At 34.6% G+C, this 24,617-nt stretch overlaps 2 protein-coding genes and 1 non-coding gene across 3 annotated transcripts; 1 reads left to right on the forward strand and 2 right to left on the reverse strand.

Moving 5' to 3' along the window:
• Positions 1 to 4,330: 4,330 nt before the first annotated feature.
• Positions 4,331 to 7,677, forward strand: LOC127084313 (protein DJ-1 homolog D). The gene is made up of 5 exons (XM_051024735.1): positions 4,331 to 4,665; positions 4,725 to 4,841; positions 5,006 to 5,446; positions 5,552 to 5,914; positions 7,230 to 7,677. Exons 1-5 carry the CDS (start codon positions 4,612 to 4,614, stop codon positions 7,416 to 7,418), a joined length of 1,164 nt encoding a protein of 387 aa, XP_050880692.1. The 5' UTR covers positions 4,331 to 4,611; the 3' UTR covers positions 7,419 to 7,677.
• Positions 4,394 to 4,475, reverse strand: TRNAS-AGA (transfer RNA serine (anticodon AGA)). Its single transcript has one exon. It is a non-coding gene; the product is annotated as a tRNA-Ser (tRNA).
• On the reverse strand, positions 7,567 to 15,660 carry LOC127084312 (cold-responsive protein kinase 1). The gene is made up of 8 exons (XM_051024734.1): positions 15,171 to 15,660; positions 9,730 to 10,130; positions 9,506 to 9,625; positions 9,288 to 9,415; positions 8,970 to 9,183; positions 8,632 to 8,863; positions 8,349 to 8,499; positions 7,567 to 8,223 (listed from the first exon to the last, which is right to left on the reverse strand). Exons 1-8 carry the CDS (start codon positions 15,551 to 15,553, stop codon positions 7,909 to 7,911), a joined length of 1,944 nt encoding a protein of 647 aa, XP_050880691.1. The 5' UTR covers positions 15,554 to 15,660; the 3' UTR covers positions 7,567 to 7,908.
• Between the last annotated feature and the right edge of the window lie 8,957 nt (positions 15,661 to 24,617).

Genomic DNA, 24,617 nt, shown 5'->3' on the forward strand with positions numbered 1-24,617 from the left:
ATTTAATGGGACCGTTTCCACAATTATTTGGTAAGAATTACATTTTGGTGGCGGTCAATTATGTGTCTAAGTGGGTAGAAGTTGTGGCGTTACCCATAAATGATGTCAAAGTGGTAGTGAAGTTCCTGCAAACAAATATCTTTGCAAGGTTTGGAGTTCCAAGAGCACTAGTAAATGATGAAGGTACACATTTCCTGAATCGCCTTATGGAAAACTTGTTGAGAAAGTATAATGTGAAGCACAAAGTTGCCACCCCATACCATCCTTAAACAAGTTGGCAGGTAGAAGTTGAAGGTAGCAAGAAGGGGAGTTTGAATTGGGTTTCTAAAAATGAAATCTTTTTCAAAACCAACTCAATCAAGAAATAACACGAACAAAAAAAATAACAAGGCTATTTTTATATTGGTTTGTTGTTAACGAAGCTACCTCCAATCCACCCTACCAAGGTGATTTTTCCTTCTCAACAAGGACTTAATCCACTATAACTGAAACTGATTACAAACATCATAAAGATAAACCGTCTTTGCCTTTTTGAGTCTATCCAATTAACACCTAGGCACTTAAGGAAACCACTCAAACAACTTTGAGATTTACAAGATTGTGTTTACCATAATGCTTCTAAGAAATCATATTAACACAAGTTAAGTACAATGAATTTCTTCACACAATAATGAGCAAAAACTCTATGTGTGTTTATAAAAACTTTACATAAATAAAATCAAGTTATGCAAAGAGCATTATGTATGAGCGTAGCATTGCGTAGTGAATTAGCATGAGCGTTAGCAGCATCTTCCAATCTTCCAAGTCTCCTTTATATAGGCAGTTAAAAGATCTGTTAAAGGGTAGAATTGGAATAGCAAATTGTAATTGTCTCTTTGAATAATAGTTTACCTATAGGAGACAAAATGGTATAATAGTACTGTCTTTAGTCCACAAAATCAGCATAGTGGAGGGAAGGGTGATCTTTTATTGTGTACTATTTTCCGGATGCAAAACCTTTTGATCTTATCTTTTAATCTTCAGAGATTTCTGATGTGTCATACCCCAATTTTACCCCTCATTCAATATATCAATACATGCATCATGACATCTGCATTATTTGCATAACATATATATGTTTCATCATGCATAATGCCTAAAATGTCGACAAGAATAAATTTTTGGATCTACACATAAACTGGTCAAACTGATTCTCAAATGTATGTGAAATTAGAAGGCGAAATTTTTTCTAAATCGAGCTTGCAGACGTCAATTTTATTAATCTACGGTTCACGTAGTTTAACTCTAGCGTGCTCATTTTATTTTTTCAGCTACTTTTTCAGTCAAAATTTGAATAGTTTGAGCCTTTTAACCGGTCATTTTTTATTTCAAAATTTGATTAAAACCTATATGTTTTCGAGAAGTTTATTTCGTGTTGATCATTTAGTGCAGTCATTTTAATTTTTCGAGCAGTTTTACGTCATATTTTTATTCATTTTGAGTCATTTTAGTTTTGCTTTTTTATTAAAGTATCAAAAATAAATAAATAGAGGTAAGTATTTGGTCATTTGATTTTATTTGCCTCTGTTTAAAAATATATATAACAAGAATTTTATTTCATTTAGTGTTTGATCTTATCTTAATTACCAAAAATATCTAAAAAAAATGTTTGAGGGTGTTTTTGGAATTAATAAAAATTGAAAACCATACTGTTCCTACTATATATGATAAGATGCATTGGCCAAAGATATCGATAACCAAAAGCGGCACCATTCAATCCTTCGTACTATACCTCTCTCAAAGTTAGAAAAATGAAGGAAACCTAAACCTATCCAAATACTCCAATATATCTTTTATCCTCATTTTTCAATATCAAAAACGAAAAATGATGAATGGATGTTCTAACATGGCCTTTGTTTGGTTTCTTCTTCTGCAATGATCTTTTATCGTATCTTATTTTCATCAAGTTGGTTGTACTTGTTACATTCCGAACAATGTAGTTTATCTAAAGAAATTTGATGCTAAAGCTTAAAAAGGTGTCTTTTTAGAATACTCTGAATGCTCTAGTGCATACAAGGTGTTTAACTCTAAAACTAGAATGGTTGAAGAGTCTATACATGCCAAATTTAATGATAAAAAGTCTGACTATCATATGTCTGAGCGTGTTAAAAGTTCTACAAATATTCAGATTTTTGAAGATCATCTAGTGGCCGGACCGTAATAAATCAGGAGCTCAGAAGATGGTGGGTCAGATTCTAAATTACCTGTAGCCGATTCAATTTCTGAAGCTCACCTAGAAATTGAAGATTCTGAAGAAACCCCTGATGGTTCAGAAGTCTCAGCTCATCCCAAGAAGCCCTTAAAGTATAAAGCTTCTCATCTAAAATAGCTAATCATTAGGAATAAATATGATTCCTTGAAAACTAGATCAACATTCAAAGATGATAACTATATGCTATGATTCATTACCTTGGTAGAGTCAACTTCTGTTGATGAAGCTTTATCAAACGATGGGTGGATTATTGCTATGCAAGAAGAGCTGAACCAGTTCCAGAGAAATGATGTTTGGGATCTGGTTTCGAGGCCAAGTCAGAAGAATATTATTGGAACAAAGTGGGTGTACAAAAAAAGTGAACGAGCAAGGAGAAATGGTAATAAATAAGGCTAGACTTATAGCTCAAGGTTATAGTCAATAGGAAGGTATAGATTTCTCGAAAACCTTTGCTCCTGTAGTAAGGTTAGAGGCAATCACACTTCTCCTCTCTTATGCTATTAAACATGACATTATTTTATATCAAATGGATGTCAAGAGTTCATTCTTAAATGGAGTCATGTCTGAAGAAGTGTAATTCAAACAAACTGTATAAATCTTAATGTTTCAATTTCTCATCATTAGTATACGTTTCCTTATGGTTTAAACTCATATCTGATTCTTCCGATAACGGTTTAGGATAGACGAGTGTCGATCTGAAATTACTTCCGCTTGCCATAAGTAGTATTTTCAAAACAAAATTTTTATTCACAATTTTTTTATTGTAATCTATTCACCCCTCTTTTTTTATTGTAATCTTCAGAATCATCTGAATCTTGGCGTGCAAGGTTTGCTCTTTCCTCCTTGCCTTTTGTCGCTCCCTTGTCTTTATTGTACCATAATTCTTGGCCAAGTAACCCAATTTTTCACAATTATAGCACCACACACCTTTTTTTCTCTTTGTCTTTCTTATATGAGTTTACTTATCCTCTTTTCGAGGATTTAGAAGCCCTATCATCTACCTTATACTTTTGAGGGTTCGACAAAGACTTCTTGCTCCGAGTCTTATCTTCATTGCCTCTGAATTTGTTGGAACCACCATGTTTCTTCCAAGCCTGAGCCTACAGTGCTTGTATTGGATCTTGAACCCATTTCCTTTCGACAATTCTAATCTCATGAACCAAATATTCTAATTTCATGGTTTCAAGATTGTTGGATTCTTGAATAGCTACGACAACATGATCAAAGTGAGAGGTCAACACACACATTACTTTATCAACTATCATCTTATCAGTTAGGGTTCCCTCATGAGATGGACGTGATTCTGCACCTTTGACACATAGTGTGCAATCTTTTCATCTTCTCCCATCTGCAGCAATTCATACTGCCGTCGCAAAGTATGCAATTTGACAACTTTGGCTTTCTCACCTCCTTCATAGTACTTGACGATAATATCTCATGCCTTCTTCGCCGATTCAGCATGAGAGATCTTGTTGAAATTCGCCGAATCTACCGCCGATTGAATGAAATACGCGGACTTACAGTCTTTCTTCTTCGCCTCCTTATGTGCGACTCTCTGAGCTCCGATTGCATTCTCAACAAACTCAGGGACACAATTAGTAACCATTTATTGGGTTTCATGAAGGCCGAACAAGGATTGCCGTTGTTTTCTCCATCATATCCAATTCTTGTCGTAAACAATTTGAAGAGAATTCAGAATGCTATTAGTACCATTCATCTTTGCAGCGATTGAATAACAATCCACGATCCCGAAAACATGATCACCGACGTGTGATTCTTGAAAACACGATGAAGAATCTAACTGTCGCTCTCTCTATATTGATTTATTAGTGCGTAAGACACTTTAGTGAGGAGAGGAAGATAGAGACTAAAAAAAATAAAACCACACAAGTTGAATTTTATTATATTCAACGAATTAAAAAAAATATTTATTCCTTTTTATATCACTTCAATAATTATAAATAAATAATTATGCTACAGCTCATGATTCAACTCGAAAAATATCAAACAAGATAGCTATCATCATATAAAATTAGGTGGCAGATATGAAATGTATCAAACTTGTGGTTAGCATGGGCATGGGACACGGGTTCTTTGGCTGGCATGTAAATCAGGATAATTGCAAAAATAAAATCTAGAAAACGTAGACGGCAGGATTCGAACCTGCGCGGGCAAAGCCCACATGATTTCTAGTCATGCCCGATAACCACTCCGGCACGTCCACTTCACTTTGTTAATGATTTTACATTTACATAATGTAAATTATATGTTTAAATTTGACTTACTGTAATCTCTTGTTTATTCTTATTCTTCTATCACCGCTTCAAAAATCAGTAGCATTGCAATCATCATCATCATCCATGGCTCCCAAAAGGGTTCTTCTCCTTTGCGGTGACTTCATGGAAGACTATGAAGTAAGCACTCTTCATTTCACTTCACTTCATCACCCATTCACTCACTTTTTCTCTTGCAGGCTATGGTTCCTTTTCAGGCATTGCAAGCATTCGGTATCACCGTCGATGCTGTTTGTCCCGGTAAAAAATCCGGTGAAGTCTGCCGCACCGCCGTCCATATGCTTTCCGGTGGACAGGTCTACCTTCATTCTTTTATGCCTTTGCATTCAACTTCAAGTCAGATCTAGTTTTATAAGACCATATGTGGATAAGCAATTTAATCAAGCACTTATACCATAAGTGCTTATGCATAAGCTATTTTTATGCATAATATTGAGTAATAGATTTTTGGTGGTTTCAGACATATACTGAGACAGTTGGTCACAATTTTACACTGAATGCAACTTTTGATGAAATTGATCACACAAACTATGATGGGTTGTGGTTGCCGGGAGGAAGAGCGCCGGAGTATCTTGCTCACATTCCTAGTGTTGTGGAGCTGGTTGCCAAGTTTGTGAATTCTGGAAAACAGATTGCTTGCATTTGTCATGGCCTTTTGATTCTGGCAGCTGCTGGTGTAGTTGAAGGTCGAAAGTGCACAGCTTTTCCTCCTGTCAAACCGGTATTGGTTGCGGCTGGTGCTCATTGGGTTGAACCTGAGACAATGTCAACAACTGTGGTGGATGGTAATCTCATTACTGCACCTACTTATGAAGGGCATCCGGAACTTCTTCAGCATTTTCTAAAGGCATTAGGAGGCAAAATAAGTGGCTATGATAAAAAGATTCTCTTTATTTGCGGGGTATGTTCATATGTTTTTCTTTTGTATTTATGTTCTTTCACTAATCATTTTACCTTTATTGCTGTGCTGGTTGATAAGACGTGTTTTAACAACTTTTAATCACAGGATTACATGGAAGATTATGAGGTTAAGGTTCCTTTTCAGTCTCTTGAGGCTTTAGGATGCCATGTTGATGGAGTTTGCCCCTCAAAGAAGGCTGGGGACACTTGCCCAACTGCTGTTCATGATTTTGAAGGAGATCAGACTTACAGTGAGAAGCCAGGACACAATTTTGCTTTAACTGCGACCTTTGATGACGTTGATCCTTCAGCCTATGATGCTCTTGTCATCCCTGGAGGTCGATCACCTGAGTACTTGTCATTGAATGAGTCCGTTATTTCCTTGGTGAAGCATTTCATGGAAGCCAATAAGCCAGTTGCATCAATCTGCCATGGCCAACAGATTTTAGCTGCTGGTGGTCTTCTCAAGGTATTATTATTGAAAACCCATTAGAGATACCATTTTTTTAGTTCACGTATGCTACTAACCAACATTTCAATGGAGTTGCTATTAATATTCTTGAACTCATTTTCACTCTACATCTGTTTCTATCCATCTTTCTTTTGAATTGTTGGGTTACAGAGTTGTACCAAGCAAGGTGTTAGGATTCCAATTGAGAAATGTGGGCCTAATGAGTGTTCTGGGGAAAATATAGGAAACAGGAGGGAGTTAGGTGACGTGGCAGATTTACCAATTCTGTTATAAGAAGTGTGAGGAGAGTGAGAAGTATCATTCAACAACTTTTCTGCTAGAACCTTCAAGGTTGGCTAAAGAGACTATCGTCTTTTCTTGGAGGAGCGCTTACTCTGAGATTACATGGGTTAGCCTCAGTAATATTTTCTTTTCAATCAATAATACTACGTTTTTTGCTCTCTTTAATTTGGGTTCCTATCACGAGGCCAAGCAAGTAGGAAGTTATCATTGACAAGGATACAATCATTTCCTTAAATAAGTCATGCAGACGTAGTGCAATAGTGTTGTTATAGATTGCACTTCTGTTAGCATATAAGATAATGAGTAGTTTAGTAAGATATGGTTTAAGAGGCGATTTTGTTAGGATATGTGATAAGAGGAGTTAGAAACAATATAGGATAAGGAGAAGTTAACTCGGGAGGTTAAGTTAGAAATATCATGTATAAATAAGAGAACACAATGGAAAGAAATCATCGATTGAATATTGTAAAGTTTGTGAATAAAATATCAACTCTATTGTGAAGGGGAGATCTTTGGAGGAGAGATTCTCTCCTATCCTATCACCTTTCTAAAATAAATTGTTCTTTCTTTGGTATTCAAACCTTGAGTTCCTAACTACTTCTGGTCTAAATTATCATAATGTTGTATTAATTTCTCAATGCTCACACGTCTTTAAGTTTCATCAATACATTAGTGTATATTCTTGTAGCCTTCTTTTCTTCTTCTTTGCCACAATTACTCTTATGCTTGGTGGACAAGCTGCTTGTGAATCTTGTCATCATGGCTTTTTACCTTATCTTCATTCTAGAGGTACTTATTCTTCTGTGGTATGAGGGTAGAGACATACATTATGCATGGATTGAGAATCACAACATTTGTGATTTATCCCCTGGTGTATATTTGTGTTCATGAAATGCTAGCATGGCTTCTGCTGTTAGTCATTTATTCTCAGTTTTTCCTCATATATTTGTGGATAATTTTTTTATATATTATTCCTCTTATTTCATTTATTGATAGGGAACCTTAATACCTAGTACACTTTTGGTTACAGGGAAGGAAATGTACTGCTTATCCAGCTGTGAAGCTTAATGTAGTTTTATCCGGAGCAACATGGCTGGAGCCTGACCCCATAAGCCGCTGCTTCACTGATGGGAATTTGGTTACTGGAGCTGCATGGCCAGGGCACCCTGAGTTCATTGCCCAGTTGATGGCACTACTCGGTATTCAAGTATCTTTCTAGTAGCCTTTTGTAATGTAGTATATTATAGTATAATAATGAATAAAAATCACCACACTTGTCCATTATCAATGGGCTCAACATAAGTGGAGATGTGTACTGTCACCATGTTGAATTTGAAGAACATGTAATGTGCTGAGCATGCAAGCACTTTGATGAAAGTGTCTCTTTTGGGTATGAATTATTCTCTCTCCTAATGAAGAGATACATTGTATATTTATATTACAAGAAAAATAAATAAGGAAAACTCCTTTGTAACAAACTAACTAGCTCACAATAAGTTCATAACAAACATAGCTGCAACTTTTTATCTGTCTAATGTATAATACTATATCTTAATTCTCTTGTTGAAATCGAACACCACATTAGTCACTATTTCCCATTATATTTTCTACCTATATGGTTGGTGAGCAATTGGAATCAATGAAGAGTAACCCTCATCTGGTTTATTTTGTCACCTTTTTGGTTCAATTCCCTTTACTGCTGCATATAATCATCGAGCTGATAAAATTGAAAAGGAGGCAGTAGCATTAGATGTAGAAGAACCAGTTGAGGTAGAGTGTCCTTCACGAGACCTAAGATTCGTATCTACAAACACAGGCATAGTTGGTTGTAGGTGCTCCACTAAACTCCTGGTTTGGAGGAGAACTACTACTTCAGACATTGTTGGTCTCATTCCTGCTGATGCTTGAGTGCATAGTAAAGCAATCTCTATCATTTTCTTCACTTCTTCTCCATCATAGTCATTAGGGTCTAAAGCCTTGTCCATGAGCTCCAAGTGCATGCCTCTCTCATGCAGTTTCCATGACTGTTGAGTGAAAATCAAACACCATATGGTAAAATATTAGAACATAGTCCCTTCGGTTCTTTTAAAATGACTAGAGAGGTAATAACCAACAATTCCTAGTTATGACTTGTGAGAAAATTGCTTACTTTTTGAAGAAGGTATTCACCATCATCATCTTTCTTCACTTCTGTACTCTTTTGACCGCTTATGATTTCTAGGACTACAATACCATAGCTGTAGGTATCAGCCTTTTCTGATAATTGACCATGGATTGCATACTCAGGTGCTGTGTATCCCCTGACAAATGCAGATTATACATTCCAAGATCAACAAAACAAGATTTATACATGACATGAGACTTAGTTCTCTCTTTTATAACATATTCTGTTCAATTAAATGTAATCTAGGTGAATGAAATTGTTGTCTTACAATGTTCCTGCAACTCCTGTGCTTAGATGAGATCGATCCCCCGGCAGAAGCCGCGCCAATCCAAAATCAGCAATTTTGGGATGAAGATTATCATCAAGGAGGATATTGCTAGTCTTTATATCTCTATGTATAATGGAAATGTGGAATTCCTCATGTAGATAGGCCAGTCCCCTTGCTGTGCCTAAAATTATACCACGCCTTTGTTTCCAATTGAGGGAACCTTGTCTGTCACCTATTTAATTAACATGTTTATATACTTGAGGTTATGAAAAAGGTAGAAGAAGAAGCATTCAACAAATTAAATGATTTATGAGTGTGGTTGAATTGAAGTGATTTACCGAATAAGAATTTGTCTAGGCTGCTGTTTGCCATGTATTCATAAACAAGGATTCTCTCTTGTTTTTTACTGCAACAACCAAGAAGTCTAACAAGATTCCTATGATGAACATTGCTTATAAGCTTTACTTCACTTTCAAAATCATTGTCTATCTTGCTGGATTTTCCCAAAACCAGTTTCTTGACTGCTACAACATTTCCATTTTTCAGAGTACCCTATTTCAATAGCATGGTTGTAAAAGTGTGTGACAAACTCACAGAATCATTATTGTCTTTGAACATGCTTCTCATTGAAATTATGTAAAAAACTTTTCTCTTACCTTGTATACATCACCAAAGCCTCCTTCTCCCAGTTTATTTTCTTCACTGAAGTTTTTTGTTGCAGCTTTCAAATCACTATACTTGTAGTTAACTGGACCTTTCAACTCAGTTGCTCCCAATATGTTGCCTGCCAAGGAACACATGAGTTTGAAGGCAGATCCAAAACTAGAATCAAACATCACATAGAATACACACTAAAGCAACAAGCATCACAGACCTCTAGGAGCTCTCTTGGGTTTTCTGTATTGTCGCCAAGCTAAAATTGCAAGAAGGATCGCAACAAGACCTACACCTCCAACAACACCACCTATAATGGCCCATTTGTTGCTTGAACCTCCTTCATAACAGAAAAGAAGAGTTTACATCAGTTTCAATGAAATGAGGTACTACTAATCTATGACATCAATGAAAAGTGAACTTTATGTTATGTTATATTGGTACCTTGATTTAAATAGTTTGTGATATCAATGGCCTGATTATCAGCAAAAAAGGGTGTCTCCGAATATCTCATAAAACACCCTGCATCATATGCTCTACCATCTGTATTAGGGAGACAAGTTTGCAAGTTGTTGAGTCCAGCTGTCATGCAATCAAGACAAGTACTTTCTGTGGCAGTTTCGACACACTGTGCAATGGCATAAATTGAACTATTGCTACCAGGATTCACCAGAGTCTTCGTAGCTGCAAAAAAGCCTTTAATTTTTGGTGTTGCTAATTGGAGATCCATTAGCACTTTTTGTCCAGTAGTTCCAAAAGAGGCACCTTCCTTTGCAGTCTTGTTCCCACATAATATACCACCCCCAGGTTGTTTTGTTTGATCGTAGAATCTTTCACTCTCGTACCTTAATAATTGCCATGTTATATTTAGAGAGTACCATCCAACATTGAAGTCATGCTTTAGAAAAAAATATTTATATATTTTAATTTATATCATCGATAAAAAATGTAGGTTTATTTCTTTAAAAAAAAATACATCTCAATTAAACTATTTCATAATATAACTATTATACATAATTGTTAATTTTGTTAAAAATTTAAAATGATCTAATATTTTTCAATTGATAGATTTATTGTTACTAGAACCGTGAGTAACATGTACGGATAATGGTACTTAGGTATCCATAGCATAAGAGTATAAATATTTTTTTAAATTACGGATATGAAGACATGTACATCCGAGCCCTACTCATTACTATCACTATTTCGACGGAATCTTATCTTCTTTCAAATCACAATCTTATCTCTTTGCTAAAATATTTACATGTGTCTTTTTTTCCGCAACTTCTCAAATCTCTTCGGGTAGTCATGTTATCATCACCTATCACCTACAAACAAAACAACTCTCTCTCCCTCCCTCTCCCTCCCCCTCTCTCTCTCTCTCTTAAACCTTACACTAACCACTATCATTGAGGATGGCCACCCTTGAAACCATCTTCGACCCTAAAAACTCCTTTACACCATCATCACCAACATCTTCTCTATAAATATCCACCATAAATTATCAAGTAGTCATGCTTGTCCCATACTTCATGCATCTCAAGAGATAACCGTAGTCTAGCAATGTTTCACCACCTCTCAACAATTTCAATTACCATTTTGGTCAAGATCAGTCATTATTGTTATGCGCTCTAAAAATAAATCGACCTTGAAACCTAACACTAACCACCATTACAGACGATGGAAACCCTTGAAAACTCCCTTACCCCACCATCACCAACATCTTCTTCTCCATAAATATTCTCTATCAAAACCACCCCTTCCACAAACACCATAAATTATGAACCAGATATGTTTGACCCATATTTTGTATGGATGAACACTGTGCACGAGGTTTGACATAAACTTTTATAGCGCTATCACCAAACAATTATCCAATTTTACACAATTCTCAAAAAGCTAGGGAAATAACTTGCTAATTTCTGTCCTCTACCAAAATGCTCCCGCAATTTGAAATGCTCATGCGACTTCATTCACACAATCAAATCATATAAAGAGTGACTATGTCATATCTTTCCTCAAAGGCCTAGATGAGTGATACACTCCGGTTAGGTCACATATCATGCTAATGAATATGCTCCCTCACATTCATAAAACTTTATCTTTGCTCATTCAACAAAAATGAGTTTGGTAGCCCGATTTAGAAAGAGGAAGTCATTGCCAATTTTAACAACAGGGCCGACCCTGGTCTAAGGCCAGGAGTGCGACGACCTAGAGCCCAAGATTTTAGGGGTTCAATTTTTTTTAATACTCACATAATATTATAAGCAAATTATACACATATTAAACCCTTTTTTATACCCATAGTATTATAAAAAAATTATACATATGTTAGGCCCAAATTTTTATGTGCACCGTTTCACTTTCTTTTATTCCAACTTTCAATTTCAATTTCAATACAGTTTGTATCATCCATCCATCAAATCACGATTGTATCCCTCTGAATTAGAAAACGCAAATCAATTTGCATCCATAGATAAAAATTCATTTTGCATCCATTAATAAAAATTCTAATCCTCAATTGAAATATTAAAATATTGAATACTACTCAAATTCTCTATCCCCAATTTTAATACTACTTCAATTCAATTGAATCCCTAAACATATTTTTATTTTTTATTTTTTCTGTTGAATCACTCCAAATCTACAATTCACTTCAATCTTGTTCTGAAATTTTGTTGAGTTTTTTATTCAGTTTTTTTATTGATGCATTATTTTATGCAAATTGTTAACACTTAACAAATTATTTTCTACATCCAATTTATACTATATGAGAAGGGAATTATTGTTCATCAACTGTACTATGAACTTGAGCTGCTGAAGAGATTTGAGTTGATGAATTGTAAGTCAACAATCACACTTGCTGAGACAAATCATAAGGTAGACTCTGATGATGATGGTGAGGATGTAGATGCCACAACCTTCAAACAGTTGGTTGGCTGTCTGAGATATCTATGTAACACCAGGCTTAACATATGTTATGCATTATGAGTAAACCAAAGTGGTCACATTATCAAACTGCACTAAGGATTCTGAGGTATGTAAAAGGAACTATGAGGCATGAAGTTTTGTTTTCATCTGGAGTGTCAATGTTGCTGAGTTGATATGCTACTCTGACTCTGACTGGTGTGGTGATAAAGTTGACAAAAGAAGCACTAAATGATACATGTTTATGTATATGGGAGTCCTCATTTCTTGGTGTTCCAAGAAGCAACCAGTGGTTGCATTGTAACCTGTGAAGTTGAATACATAGCTGATACTCTATCAGCTTGTCAGCTTGTTTGGCTAATGAATTTGCTATAGGAACTGAAGTTCAAGGTGAGCAAACCAATCAAGTTGATGATTGACAACAAATATGTCATAAGTCTTGCTAAGAAATTAGTGTTATATGGAAGAAACAAACACATTGATGCCAAGTACTATTCTTTTGCGCAATTAGGTTCAGAATGAAGTACTTGAGGTTGTGCATGTTAGCACTCAGAAGTAACTTGGAGATGTGCTGACCAAGACAATCACAATTGAGCACTTCATTAATTTGAGGGATGAAATTGGTGTTATTGTTTAAACTTGAATGTGAACTAAGAGATGGTGTTGAATGTAATTCAACATTCAAGTTAGTTTAGTTTTGAATTTCATTTGCATTTAAGTTTCATATGGATTTGAGTTGAATTTGGTGTCTATATAAATCCAAATGTATTTGTAGTTGTAGCAAATTTTAAGTTTTTGCAATTTTGAGATTAGAAAGTTAATTACATAATTCTATGTTTTTTTTCTCAATTTTCTCAACTATTCCTCATCTTTTTATGCATTATTAATGGAAGTTCATTGTTGAACTCCAACATTCACATATTATTTTTCTTATTAAGAGACTCATTTAAAAAATTATAATATCCATTTTTTACCTTATAGTGTTATGATTTTTTTTTGGATGTTTGGTATATGGTGCTACTTCTAAATGTAGTAGAATCAAATTTGATTCTAGATATAGAAATTGTATTTTTCTTGAATACAAACGTGATGTTAAAATATTTTTTTTCTCTTCCTCTCATTTTTATCTTTCAAAATTTTCTCATTCTCTTAAATCTCATCATTCAATATTTTAAAAATCGGTCTGATCATTAAATCAATGAGAGTATTAGATCACTAGTTTATTGGTCAACCACCGAGTCATTAGTCAAAACCGCATGATAAATCAGATTAAATCAAACAACTCAGTTGAATAAAGTGGATAACTCGATTGAATAAACCAATCTATAGAACAAAACTATATAGTTATTAAACTGACCGAATCAAATGGCTTAATATCTGAAAAAATCACGATACCTATTAAATTTAAAATAACATAATTTTACATGTTCATTTTTTAAAATCAAATTCTAAACATAATCACCACACACAATAAAATAATAAAAAATATAAAATCCAAATAAGTTAAAAAAATAATTAATTGTAATATAAATTGAATAACAAAATAAATACCGTGTCTAATAAATTTAATTACAAAGGAAAAATTGCTTTAAATAAGTTTTGAACAAAGTCTATTTATATTTTAATTTTATTTTAAGAAAAATATTAAAACAATGATGTTTTGTTTGAGAAAAAAAATACTTAACCCGTCGATTTTCCAAAATCACCAACTCGTCGATTTTGGCCGGTAATGACCTATTTTCATTAGTTTAATAACTTACTCGATCTAACAATCAAATCAGACTAATGAGTCATTTGGTTCCTTATTCGATTGGCTGGTTCAATTCAGATTTTGAAACACTGTTATCACCTCTCAAATTTCTCTCACTTTCATATTTGTTAATCTCTCATATTTGATAGACAATTTTTATTATAAATATATTACTTTAAATAATATTATTTCTTTTTTTAATATAACTTAATTCATAATCTTTTCATGTTTAGCCACGTCAATAAATAATGTCTGGATCTGCTATTGTGTTAAAAGTAACTTTCTTTTTGACATTTACACGAAGAACATTTTTATCTTATCAAATCAATTTAGTAATTTGTTAATTAATATTGATTATTTTGTTGATATTTCTTAATATAGATTTTTATGATTCAATTTAATCATTTATTATATGTATGATTAAAATTTTTAATCTATATTTGTTAATATTGATTTAATCATATTAAATTTTTTAATCTATATTTGTTAATATTGATTTAATCATTTATGAATAACAATCGTGAAGTTTCATTTCTAATTTTACGAATTAATTTTTGTTGTTGTTAAATTATGATATTTTTTTTCATTAATTCTTCGAGATGATTAAGATTTATTATATAATAATATGATTTTTAAATATTATATAAAATGATATATTTTTTTTCACTATAACAATACACCCCTTTCAATGAAAATGAAATTGCGCGTATTTTAAATCTTCTTTCCTTCTCTCACGAATAAAAACATACGACTTGAAGTATAAAACTAAACAACTAATAGTTTGAAAAATTAATTTCAAGGAAAGTGATATTTTTGTAATTAATATTTTGGTTTTGGTTTTTCAAAAGATAGAGAACTCGACAAGAAAGTTTCAATCATATTATGACATAAACCAGCTAGTGCTAGCCATCAACTTGAGATTAGTGTTTGAAAACAAATTAAATTAGTATTTTGAGCTAATAATTTAAATAAAAAAGAATATAATTGATATCCACTGTCAGTATAAAAGAATTTTACACCGTCAGTAAATTATAACCGTTGGATATTGAGACAAGTTTGACTTTTATTTTTAAAATCTATAAAGTAATGCAAACGGATAATGATGATGAATCGATAGTGTAAAATTTTTTACACTGACAGTGCATATTAATTAATTTAAAAAAAAAGAGAAAAATATATACTAAAATCTTAACACCCACATACATACCTTAGGAAACATCCATCATATATGAGTCTGGCACCATTGGAAGCTGAACAGTTACGAATTTGAGTAGAAGCGGTGTTGAAGCAAGCAACACAATCCTTTTTGGAGAGGTAATTTCTGCATTGAAAAAGAGAATATACTATTACCTCTCCTCTCGCCTCTTGTGCTATTGCAAAGTGTTTGCTTCCATTGCTAATTTGATTTCTCAAATCTGAAAATGTTCCATTAATGTTTGCATAGAAGCTACGCAAATTTGATGCGTTAAATGTGCTGCATCCACTGTTCAGTACAGTACTTGTTTGTGAATCTCCAACTACACAGTGATAACTAATTATTATGCTCCAACACACCAACGTTGTGAGGACTACTTTAAGTTGCATCATCATCCTTAATTAATTTTAGCTTTGTTTAAGGTAGAGTTTGTTTCTAATATGAGAGAGATGAGACAAGACAACCAGTGTCTTATAGATAGGATATGTCGTTTGCCTTATAAATATTAAGTATAGACTAGTATAAATATACATCGAGAATGAGAAGAGTCAAAGTAGGAGTATAGGGTGGGGTGGAATTTAATAAAAAAAATAAAATTCAAAGAGAGAAACTTTTTATTATTGATTAAGATAATTAAAGTGATATTATAATTAATTTTAAAGATCTTTTAAGACATTTGGAACGACTCAAGGGTAAAACAACCTAAATTAAGGTTTTAGGTATTGCATTCTCCTTTTGCATTATCCAAGACAAAACCTTAACTACCATTAATCAGCATAATGGACAACAATTGTCATTTATTCGATAATCATCATTGTGGGGGATACGTCGGAACATTATGATAATTGTTCATAAATGCTCTATCCGGTATATATCACCCTGGGGCGGTCTTCGTCGAGCCTTTGTCTTATCTTGGCTTTGGATGACTTAATCATAACTCAACTTGTCTTACTCCTAACTCGCCTAAATCTTAAGCCCCTATTGGTCAAACTCACATTACTTTTGGCCGAGCAAGCCTAAGGAATATCCGGAAGCTACATAGTCCCCCAAACACGAGGTCTAAAGAGGTGAAATGCTTAAGAGTGAGGTCATTCGGGCAGATCCGACCTTATTACTTGACCAAACTCCAAATTTTGCACTTGCAGTTTTTCAGGATGCACACACTCCCCCAAGCATGAGGTCCTTAGGGGCAAAATGTTTAGTAAGTTCATCCGGGATGATATGACCTTATTACTCGACCAAACTCAAAATTCTGCCCTGCAATTTTTTGGGATGTACACAGCCCCCCAAGCATGAGGCCTTTAGGGGAGAAATGCTTAAGAGTAAGTTCATTCGAGCTGATCCGACCTTCTCACTCGACCAAACTCCAAATTTGATCCTTGTAATTTTCTGGATTAGCCCGAATGACCTCACTCTTAAGCATTTCATCACTAAGGGCCTCACACTGGAGGGGGGGGGGGTGTACATTCCGAGAACTTGCAAGAGCCAAATTTGGAGGTTGGTCGAGTAATAAGGTCAGATAAGCTTGAATGACCTCACTCTTAAGCATTTCAACCCTTTGGACATCATGCTTGGGGGACTATGTACCTTTTAGATAGTCCTTAGACTTTCTAGGCCAAAAGTAATACGAGCTTAACCAAGAGGAACATAACATTGGGCGGGCTAAGAGTAAGAGAAGTCGAGTTATGATTAGGTCGGGCAAAGCCATTATGAGACAATGGCGTGACGAAGACTGCCCTAGGGAGAGATATCCAAATGCATATCATTTATGAGAAAATATTAGAATGTTCTGACATGTCCCCCCATAATGATGATTATCGAACAAATAACCATTAATGTTGATTAATTGAACTTAAGGCCTTGTCTTAGATCATGTAGAAGAGGATAAGTATAAATGTGAACACTCAGTAGACTAATAAGTCAAGGTATTTATGATGTAGAAAATTACCCATTGCGAGTCTTACCAGCCAACATTGAAGGAGATATAAACTAGTGTTGTTTATGTCAATAGATATTAAAGAGTTAATAAGAGACCTTAAAAAAAATCCAATTTAATTAAAATATATAATATGATATATATATATATATATATATATATATATATATATATATATATATATATATATATATATATATTAAAAGACCTTAAATAAAATTTAATAGAGTTATTTTGTTATCTCTTGTGAAAGATATTGCTTGTGTGCAATGAAGATTATTAATATTAATGTTAGAGGTTTGAGATGAATGGTTAAGATGAAAGAGATGAAAATTTTGATTAAAAAGAGAAAGTTTAATATTGTTTGTATCCAAGATACGAATATCGAAGGAATGGATCAATTTTTATACAAATCTTTGTGGTGGTCTAAAGAAGTAGGGTTTTCCTTTTGTCAGTCAGTGGGTGTTTTAGGTAGGGGTGGCAAAATGGGTCGCCCTCCCCATCTTAAACCCGCCAAAAAAGGGACGGAGCGGACAAGTCTGTCAAGTGAAATTGGACTTAAAAATCTAGCTCGTCCCGCCAAGGTGACGGGGTGGCAGGCGGCAGGTTTGGCCGCCTATTTTTTTTATATATATTTATATTTCATTTTTTAATAGATTAATAGGCTTATTTTTAAATTTCAGTTACATTTTTCACTTATTTTTTAGAATAATTTTTTATAAAGCATCTTTTTAGAAGATTTTACTTAAAAAAATATTGCATATATTCACAAATAAATGTATAAAATAGAATCATCAACAAGTATTCCAAAACTATATTTCAAGTATTAACCTTAAACCAACAAAATAAATATTTTGAGTGCTTGATAACTAGGTTGACAGGCCAACTCGTCCCTTTTTTTGGCGGGCTTAAGGCAAGGCGAGCTTAAAGCTGGACGAGCTGAGTGTGTAGGCGGACACAAAATCCCAACCTAACCCACCATTTTTTGGATGGGTACGTGGGTTGGCCTGGCGGGCCATGACCCGTTTTTCCATCCCTAGTTTTAGGGTTGTATCCTAAATATGTGTGATACTCTTTTTGAGTGTGATTTTTTCTTCGAGTTTTAGTCACACGTTTAGCAATAATGAGATTTTTTCTAGTAATAGAGTAGGTTCTAGCATGACTAATATTTATGTTCCTTGTGATAGATGAGGAAAATATGTTTTCTATAATCAACTGGGAAAATTTATCAATATTCAAAGGGGTTAAAATCTATGTGTGTGGAAGGAGGTATTTTGCAAGACGGGAAGATATGTATGAATTTAATTTGTTCGTTGATAATGTTGAATTGATCGATCGTCCTCTACGAGCATATTTGATAGGATTTTGTTATCAGTTGCGTGGTGTAATGTTTGACCTAATTCTATTCATTTGGCTCTAGTTAGAGGGATTTGATATTATTTCCTGATCATTTTAAGTGTTGACGATATTAATTGGGGTTCTCAACCACTTAACATCTTGCAAAATATACCCGAGTGCATCGCACACTCGAACATACAACAAAGTCTCCATCAAACTTTATTTATTTCCGAAGAAAAGGGAAAACATCGATAAAACCCAGGGGAAAGAGACTCTGGGTAAGGAAGTCAGTTATGCAAGGGGAAGGTATTATCACCCCTTACATCCATGGTACTCCATGGGAACCATTTTGATTGTTCTTGCTCGAATGGATGTTATATCTAAAGTTTACTCGCAAAAGAATAAAGGGAAAAGGATGGAAATAGATAAAGTGCTCGGTGAGGATTAGTTCCCTCATGCCTACATATCCTTATAGTACAATAAGGAATTCAGAGCTCCGTAGTTCATAGAACTAATGGCGGGAGGTGAAAAGAGGTTGCGATAACAAATATGGTTTGAACTCCAAAAAAGGGTGAAATCTGAATCCAAAAGTAAAACTGGTATGAACCAACAAGTGAGGGGCCTAAGGCATGGTGTCATTGTATTGTAATAACTAAAACAAAGAGAATTAAGTGTCTGGAAATAAGCCAAACAACTCTTGGTCCACAAGAAGACGCTGAATGAAGCTCAAAGAGATAGTGTATTTGGCTCAAAAGTAGATTATATCACATGAAATGAATGAAGGTAGAATATGAATGCATCATGGAGATGAATGGAGAATGCCCTAATATAAAAGAAGGAATAATTAGGATTATACTCGTCAAGGATTCACATCCTCGTGCCTACATATTCTCTGAAGGTGTGAAAAACACAAGAAAAAAGGGGTTTGAATTGGGTTTTACAAGAAAAAGTTTTTTTCAAAACAAAAACACCACTAACAAGTTAATAACAAAGAGATAAAAAACACAATGATTTTTATCCTGATTCACTTGAACTCAAAGCTAATCCAGTCCACCCGCCAAGGTGATTTTTCCTTATACATAAGGACTTAATCCACTATAATCAACATATTACAATAAACACAAAGAATAACCTTCTCTGTCTTCTCAAGGATCCAACTAAACCTTAGTCTCCTTAAGGACTCACAAAGAACAACTTTTTTTGTCTTCTCAAGGATAACCTCCTTAGGGACTCAAACAAATAGTTTGAAGAATATTTAGTGTGTTACAAGATGCTCCTATACAAGCAGATTTTACACAAATGAATAACAAACACTTAAAGAAAACTGTATACAAAGAATGATAGCTTTTCACAAAGAAAAATATCTTGTCAAAATACTTATGCAAATTATCGTTTTCTTCAAGTCTCCAATGCCTGCTTAAATAACATAAGCATGTGACCGTTGGAGGGCAAAATATGAAAAGATCCTTTGAGAGGCTGTCCACTGTTGGATGGGAAAGGAATGATACTACGTACTGTCCTTTCGCCCACAAATTCAGTGACAAGTGTGACCTATAATACTATCCTTGCCCATAAAATCAGGTAATGGAAAGGTTGTTCAATTTGTACCATGTACTATTTGATCACGTTCCCATATTGATCTTATCTTCAAATTCATTGGCTTCTGATTAAAGATGATTGAAGCATGAAGTGAAGAAGTAGAGAGCTGGATTTAGAAACTTCAGAACCTTGGGTCAGAACCTTGACAACGTCAATAATTTGGCTTGAGGTCTACAGTATCTTCAGAATATTTAGAATCCTCAGTCAGAACCTTGATAACTTCAATTGTATGGCTTGAGATCTTCAGAATCTTCATCTTCATAACGCAACTTCATAAGCTTGCCATTCTTCAGAACTTTGGTTAATAGAGTCACGTCCAGAAGCACGAACTGAGAGAATATTGCAGCAACAACACAAAGTCTCCTCAGAAGCTTCTAATAAGTGAAATAACACAAGACAAGAAAGAACATTGCAACAACAATTTTAATGTCTGCCAGAACTTCTAATAGGAGGCGCATAAGCGGATTTGGAACACAAAGTTCAGAAACTGATGATGTTGCACGTCATATGATCATAATCAGAACTGGTTGTTAAAGATACACAATAATAAACCATTAGGGTACCAAAATTATTCTCACACAAATACAATATTTTTATAATCAAAACTCAAGGTATAGATGCAAAACCAAATCTTGTTCTAACAATCTCCCCCTTTTTGATGATGACAAGACATATATTTTGATGAACAATTTTGTACAGGGTAATCACAGAAGAATGCATCTTAAAAAAGCATAAAGCTCCCCTTGAGATGTATAATCCTATAAAGATAAAATCAGAATGAAAGAACACTTTCCTGATTAACCTTTTTGAAGTACCAGAGTGAATATTCAGTCAAAATCTGATTTATCTTCAGAAGTTAGTTGATATTGTCCAAAGCACTGGTTGATAACATCATCATTCTGATAGGCTTCAATACATAAGCTTTTCTTTAGAAACTTTTCTTCCTTGAAGGATAAGGTTTTTAGAACCTTGACTTTTCAGAAGCATGATTTTCAAAAGTAGCATATTCAGAACCATTCTGATTCTTGAGAAATAACCATGCAAACACTTAACAAACTCTTTTTCGAAGTATTTGCTAGCAGAATCATTAAACAATGTTTGGGTTTTCCTTAAGGAAATTAGATATCAAAATGAACACTTAATTCTTCCCCTTTAGAATGTTATGTTTTCCCCCCCTTTGTCATCAATCAAAAAGATAATAAATAAATAAAGAGAAACAAAACAATTTTCATTGATTAAAATGCCAACAGGCAGTGCAGAGTACACCAAAAGAAAAATTTCAAGAAGGTAAAAAAATAATATAAACTAAGGGTTCTGGGGAGGAGGTGGAGGAAGAGGAGGAAGCCTTGAGAGAATCAGTTGGAACATGAGATCTTGCTTATCCAGACGCTCATTTACCTTTGCATTATCAGCCTTGATCTACTCAATTATCCTTAGAAGAGAAACCAGAATAGGCTGAGAGGTAGAAGCTTTTGAGACGACCATCTGAGTAGGAGCTTCTTCCATAATAGAGTCTTGAGGGTCATAAGTAGGAGCAGGTTCTGGAGCAGACTCAATGTGCTAAACGATCCCTATTTATGGAGCAACTTCTTCTTCTTCCATAGCTTCTAGAGAGGCTTCCTTGATTTCTAGAGCAGGAGGGCATAATTGGGAATTTCTTAGCTTCCACAGTTCCATTAAGGGCACGGACCCAGAATGGAATTTGCTTCTAGCAAGAGTGTACCCAAGATCCTTCAGCTTGGAAATCTCAGAGTTCATTCAACTTCTATAAGCTTCCCATGCTGAATCACTTGTAACATGATTTACAGAAGAACGATTGATAGTCATTTCTTTCTCCAAACAAGTTTTAGATTTAGATTCAAAATCCTTCAGAACCTTACCAAAGTTAGGGGAGGATTTTGTTGGTAGTTTTGGGTATTTTATTGTGAGGTTGATTTTGGACTCATCAAAGTCAGGACTAAAAATAGAAGGATGTGTTGGTTGAATAGCAGGAGGTGATTCATGTGAGGTGATTTCTGGTTCAAAATCAAACATTCCTTCAGGAGTGCCGTCAGAAACATTTCCGTCAGAAACACTTCTTGCGGGAGATGCTCTAGGTATTGCAAAATATGGATTAGTTCGTTACGGGAGATGGGTGAAATTTGTAATTGTGGAGGAGATAATGGTGGTGGTATCTGTTGTTGTTCTTAAACAGGAGCAGAAACTAAAGGAGTTTTATTGATGGGAATTTCTGTAACAGGAGTTTCTATTATGGGATTTGATATTGGTGGTGGAATTTCTATGATTGGAGTTGATATTGGTGGGTTTGATTTTGATGGTGGAATTGGGATTGGTTCAGAAATAGTGGATTAATATGAAGGAGGGATTGGTAATATCCTTTCAGAAGATATTGAATCATAATTTAAAGGAATTCTATAAGAAGGAGGCTTACCAGAAACTCTTGAAGACTTGACAACTCCAGCAGTATCCTTCAGAGGCACCTCATCTTCATCCTGAAAGATAACAATCTTCTTCTTCTTCTGAGCCCTAGAAGACCATTCGCCTCTGAACTCCTTCTTTCTCTTTCCATGAACATCAGGGTAAGTTTTTGGAAGGTTAAAAGGATCCACTAAAGGTTCAATTCCGTCCTTCAGACATCTTTCCAAATAAGCCATCAAAACCTGTGGAGGGTCAATTTTGGTGAATATAGGGTAGTTATCAATGAGATTTCTTATACCACATATATCATCCTTAGTCAAAATGACATTTGACCTTTGAAATATGGAGATAAGACCTATACTTTTCAGATTCTTCCCCCATAAGACTTTGCCAGCATCCTTCACCGACTCTTCTGTCAATCCACTGACCAGAAGGTCATCCATTAAGCCACTTTCCACAAGGATATCAGAAATCAATCTACCGTTGGGAATGAATTTTCTTCTAGACTTCTTAGATGATCCACCAGTTCTGGATTCTCTGATAGAATCCCTCATGAACTTAAACAGAAGTTATGGAAGTCCCAACATGACACCCTTTTCTAGAAGAAATAGCATGAATTTCTGACGTGTGTTGATGTAGTCAGAACTATTTGTACTTGGCATATGGTTAATGTAACCCAAAATGATCTTGAACCAAACCCTTAGGTTCCTTGTTAAGTCCTTAGCACTGGGACCCTTTTCATCAGCGAAGTTGGTTTCTTCCTTGAAGATGACAGGAGAAATGACAACATCTCTCTTAGTAGTGATTGTTGCATTGTGAACCCTCTTCCCTTTACTTTCATGAGCAATGAGATCAGCTATAGACTTCTTAGTGATGACTATCTTTCTATTCATGACATAGGAAGTGATGGTTTCCTTCTCAGCAGTTGCATGAACCCAAAATTGCTTTACTAACACAGGGTAAACTGGGCTTGTGAGTCTCTCAAATAAGGTGTTCCATCCTTGAACATTTAAAGTTTAAGTGAAATCAAAACCGTTATCCTTTAGGTTTTCGAAATCAATAATGGTTTCACATAACACTATTAACTCATTGACCAGAGTGTGAAGGGTTAACTCAGGAGTTCCTTCCAATATGTTGTTGCTTTCAGTTTCCTTTGAGGAGCTTGGAGATTGTTGTTGTTGATCATCCATTTGATTTGAAGAAGATGAAGATGAAAATGAAGAACAATTGCATAGAGAAAAAAGGTTGTTTTAAGGTTTGAAAAACTAAACTGTGGGAGAGATGAGCGCGTAGTGTGAAAATGTGAGTGAATTGGGTTTATATAGGGGGAAGCATAAGAGTTTAGACCTAATTCTAAGAATTTTTAAACCCAATGTGTCACGCTTTCATCACACATGCTCAGAAAGTGGGATAACTGTCGCCACTAAGAACCACATGAAATCAAATGAGAAGACAACCATTTAATACAACGAATGTTCAGAACCAGGAAGACAAATCGATAAGATTTTTTCTGATCAGAACCTTTTTTGATTCATGAAAAACACAAGAAAAAGGGGGTTTGAATTGGGTTTTACAAGCAAAATCTTTTTCCAAAACAAAAACACCACTAACAAGTTAATAACAAAGAGATAAAAACACAATGATTTTTATCCTGGTTCTCTTGAACTCAAAGCTAATCCAATCCACCAGCCAAGGTAATTTTGCCTTATACACAAGGACTTAATCCACTATAATCAACATATTACAATAAACACTAAGAATAAACTTCTTTGTCTTCTCAAGGATCCAACTAAACCTTAGTCTCCTTAAGGACTTACAAAGAACATCTTTCTTTGTCTTCTCAAGGATAAACTCCTTAAGGACTCAAACAAAGAGTTTGAAGAATATTTAGTGTGTTACAAGATGCTTCTACACAATCAAATTTTACACAAATGAATAACAAACACTTAAAGAAAATTGTATATAAAGAATGATAGCTTTTCACAAAGAAAAATAGCTTGTCAAAATACTTGTGCAAATTATCGTTTTCTTCAAGTCTCTAATGCCTGTTTATATAGCATAAACATGTGACTGTTGGAGGGCAACATAGGGAAATCTCCTTTGAGCGGCTGCCCACTGTTGGATGGGAAAGGAATGATACTGTGTACTATTCTTTCACCCATAAATTC

Source organism: Lathyrus oleraceus, chromosome 5 (assembly GCF_024323335.1).
Source record: "Lathyrus oleraceus cultivar Zhongwan6 chromosome 5, CAAS_Psat_ZW6_1.0, whole genome shotgun sequence".
Taxonomy (NCBI): domain Eukaryota; kingdom Viridiplantae; phylum Streptophyta; class Magnoliopsida; order Fabales; family Fabaceae; genus Lathyrus; species Lathyrus oleraceus.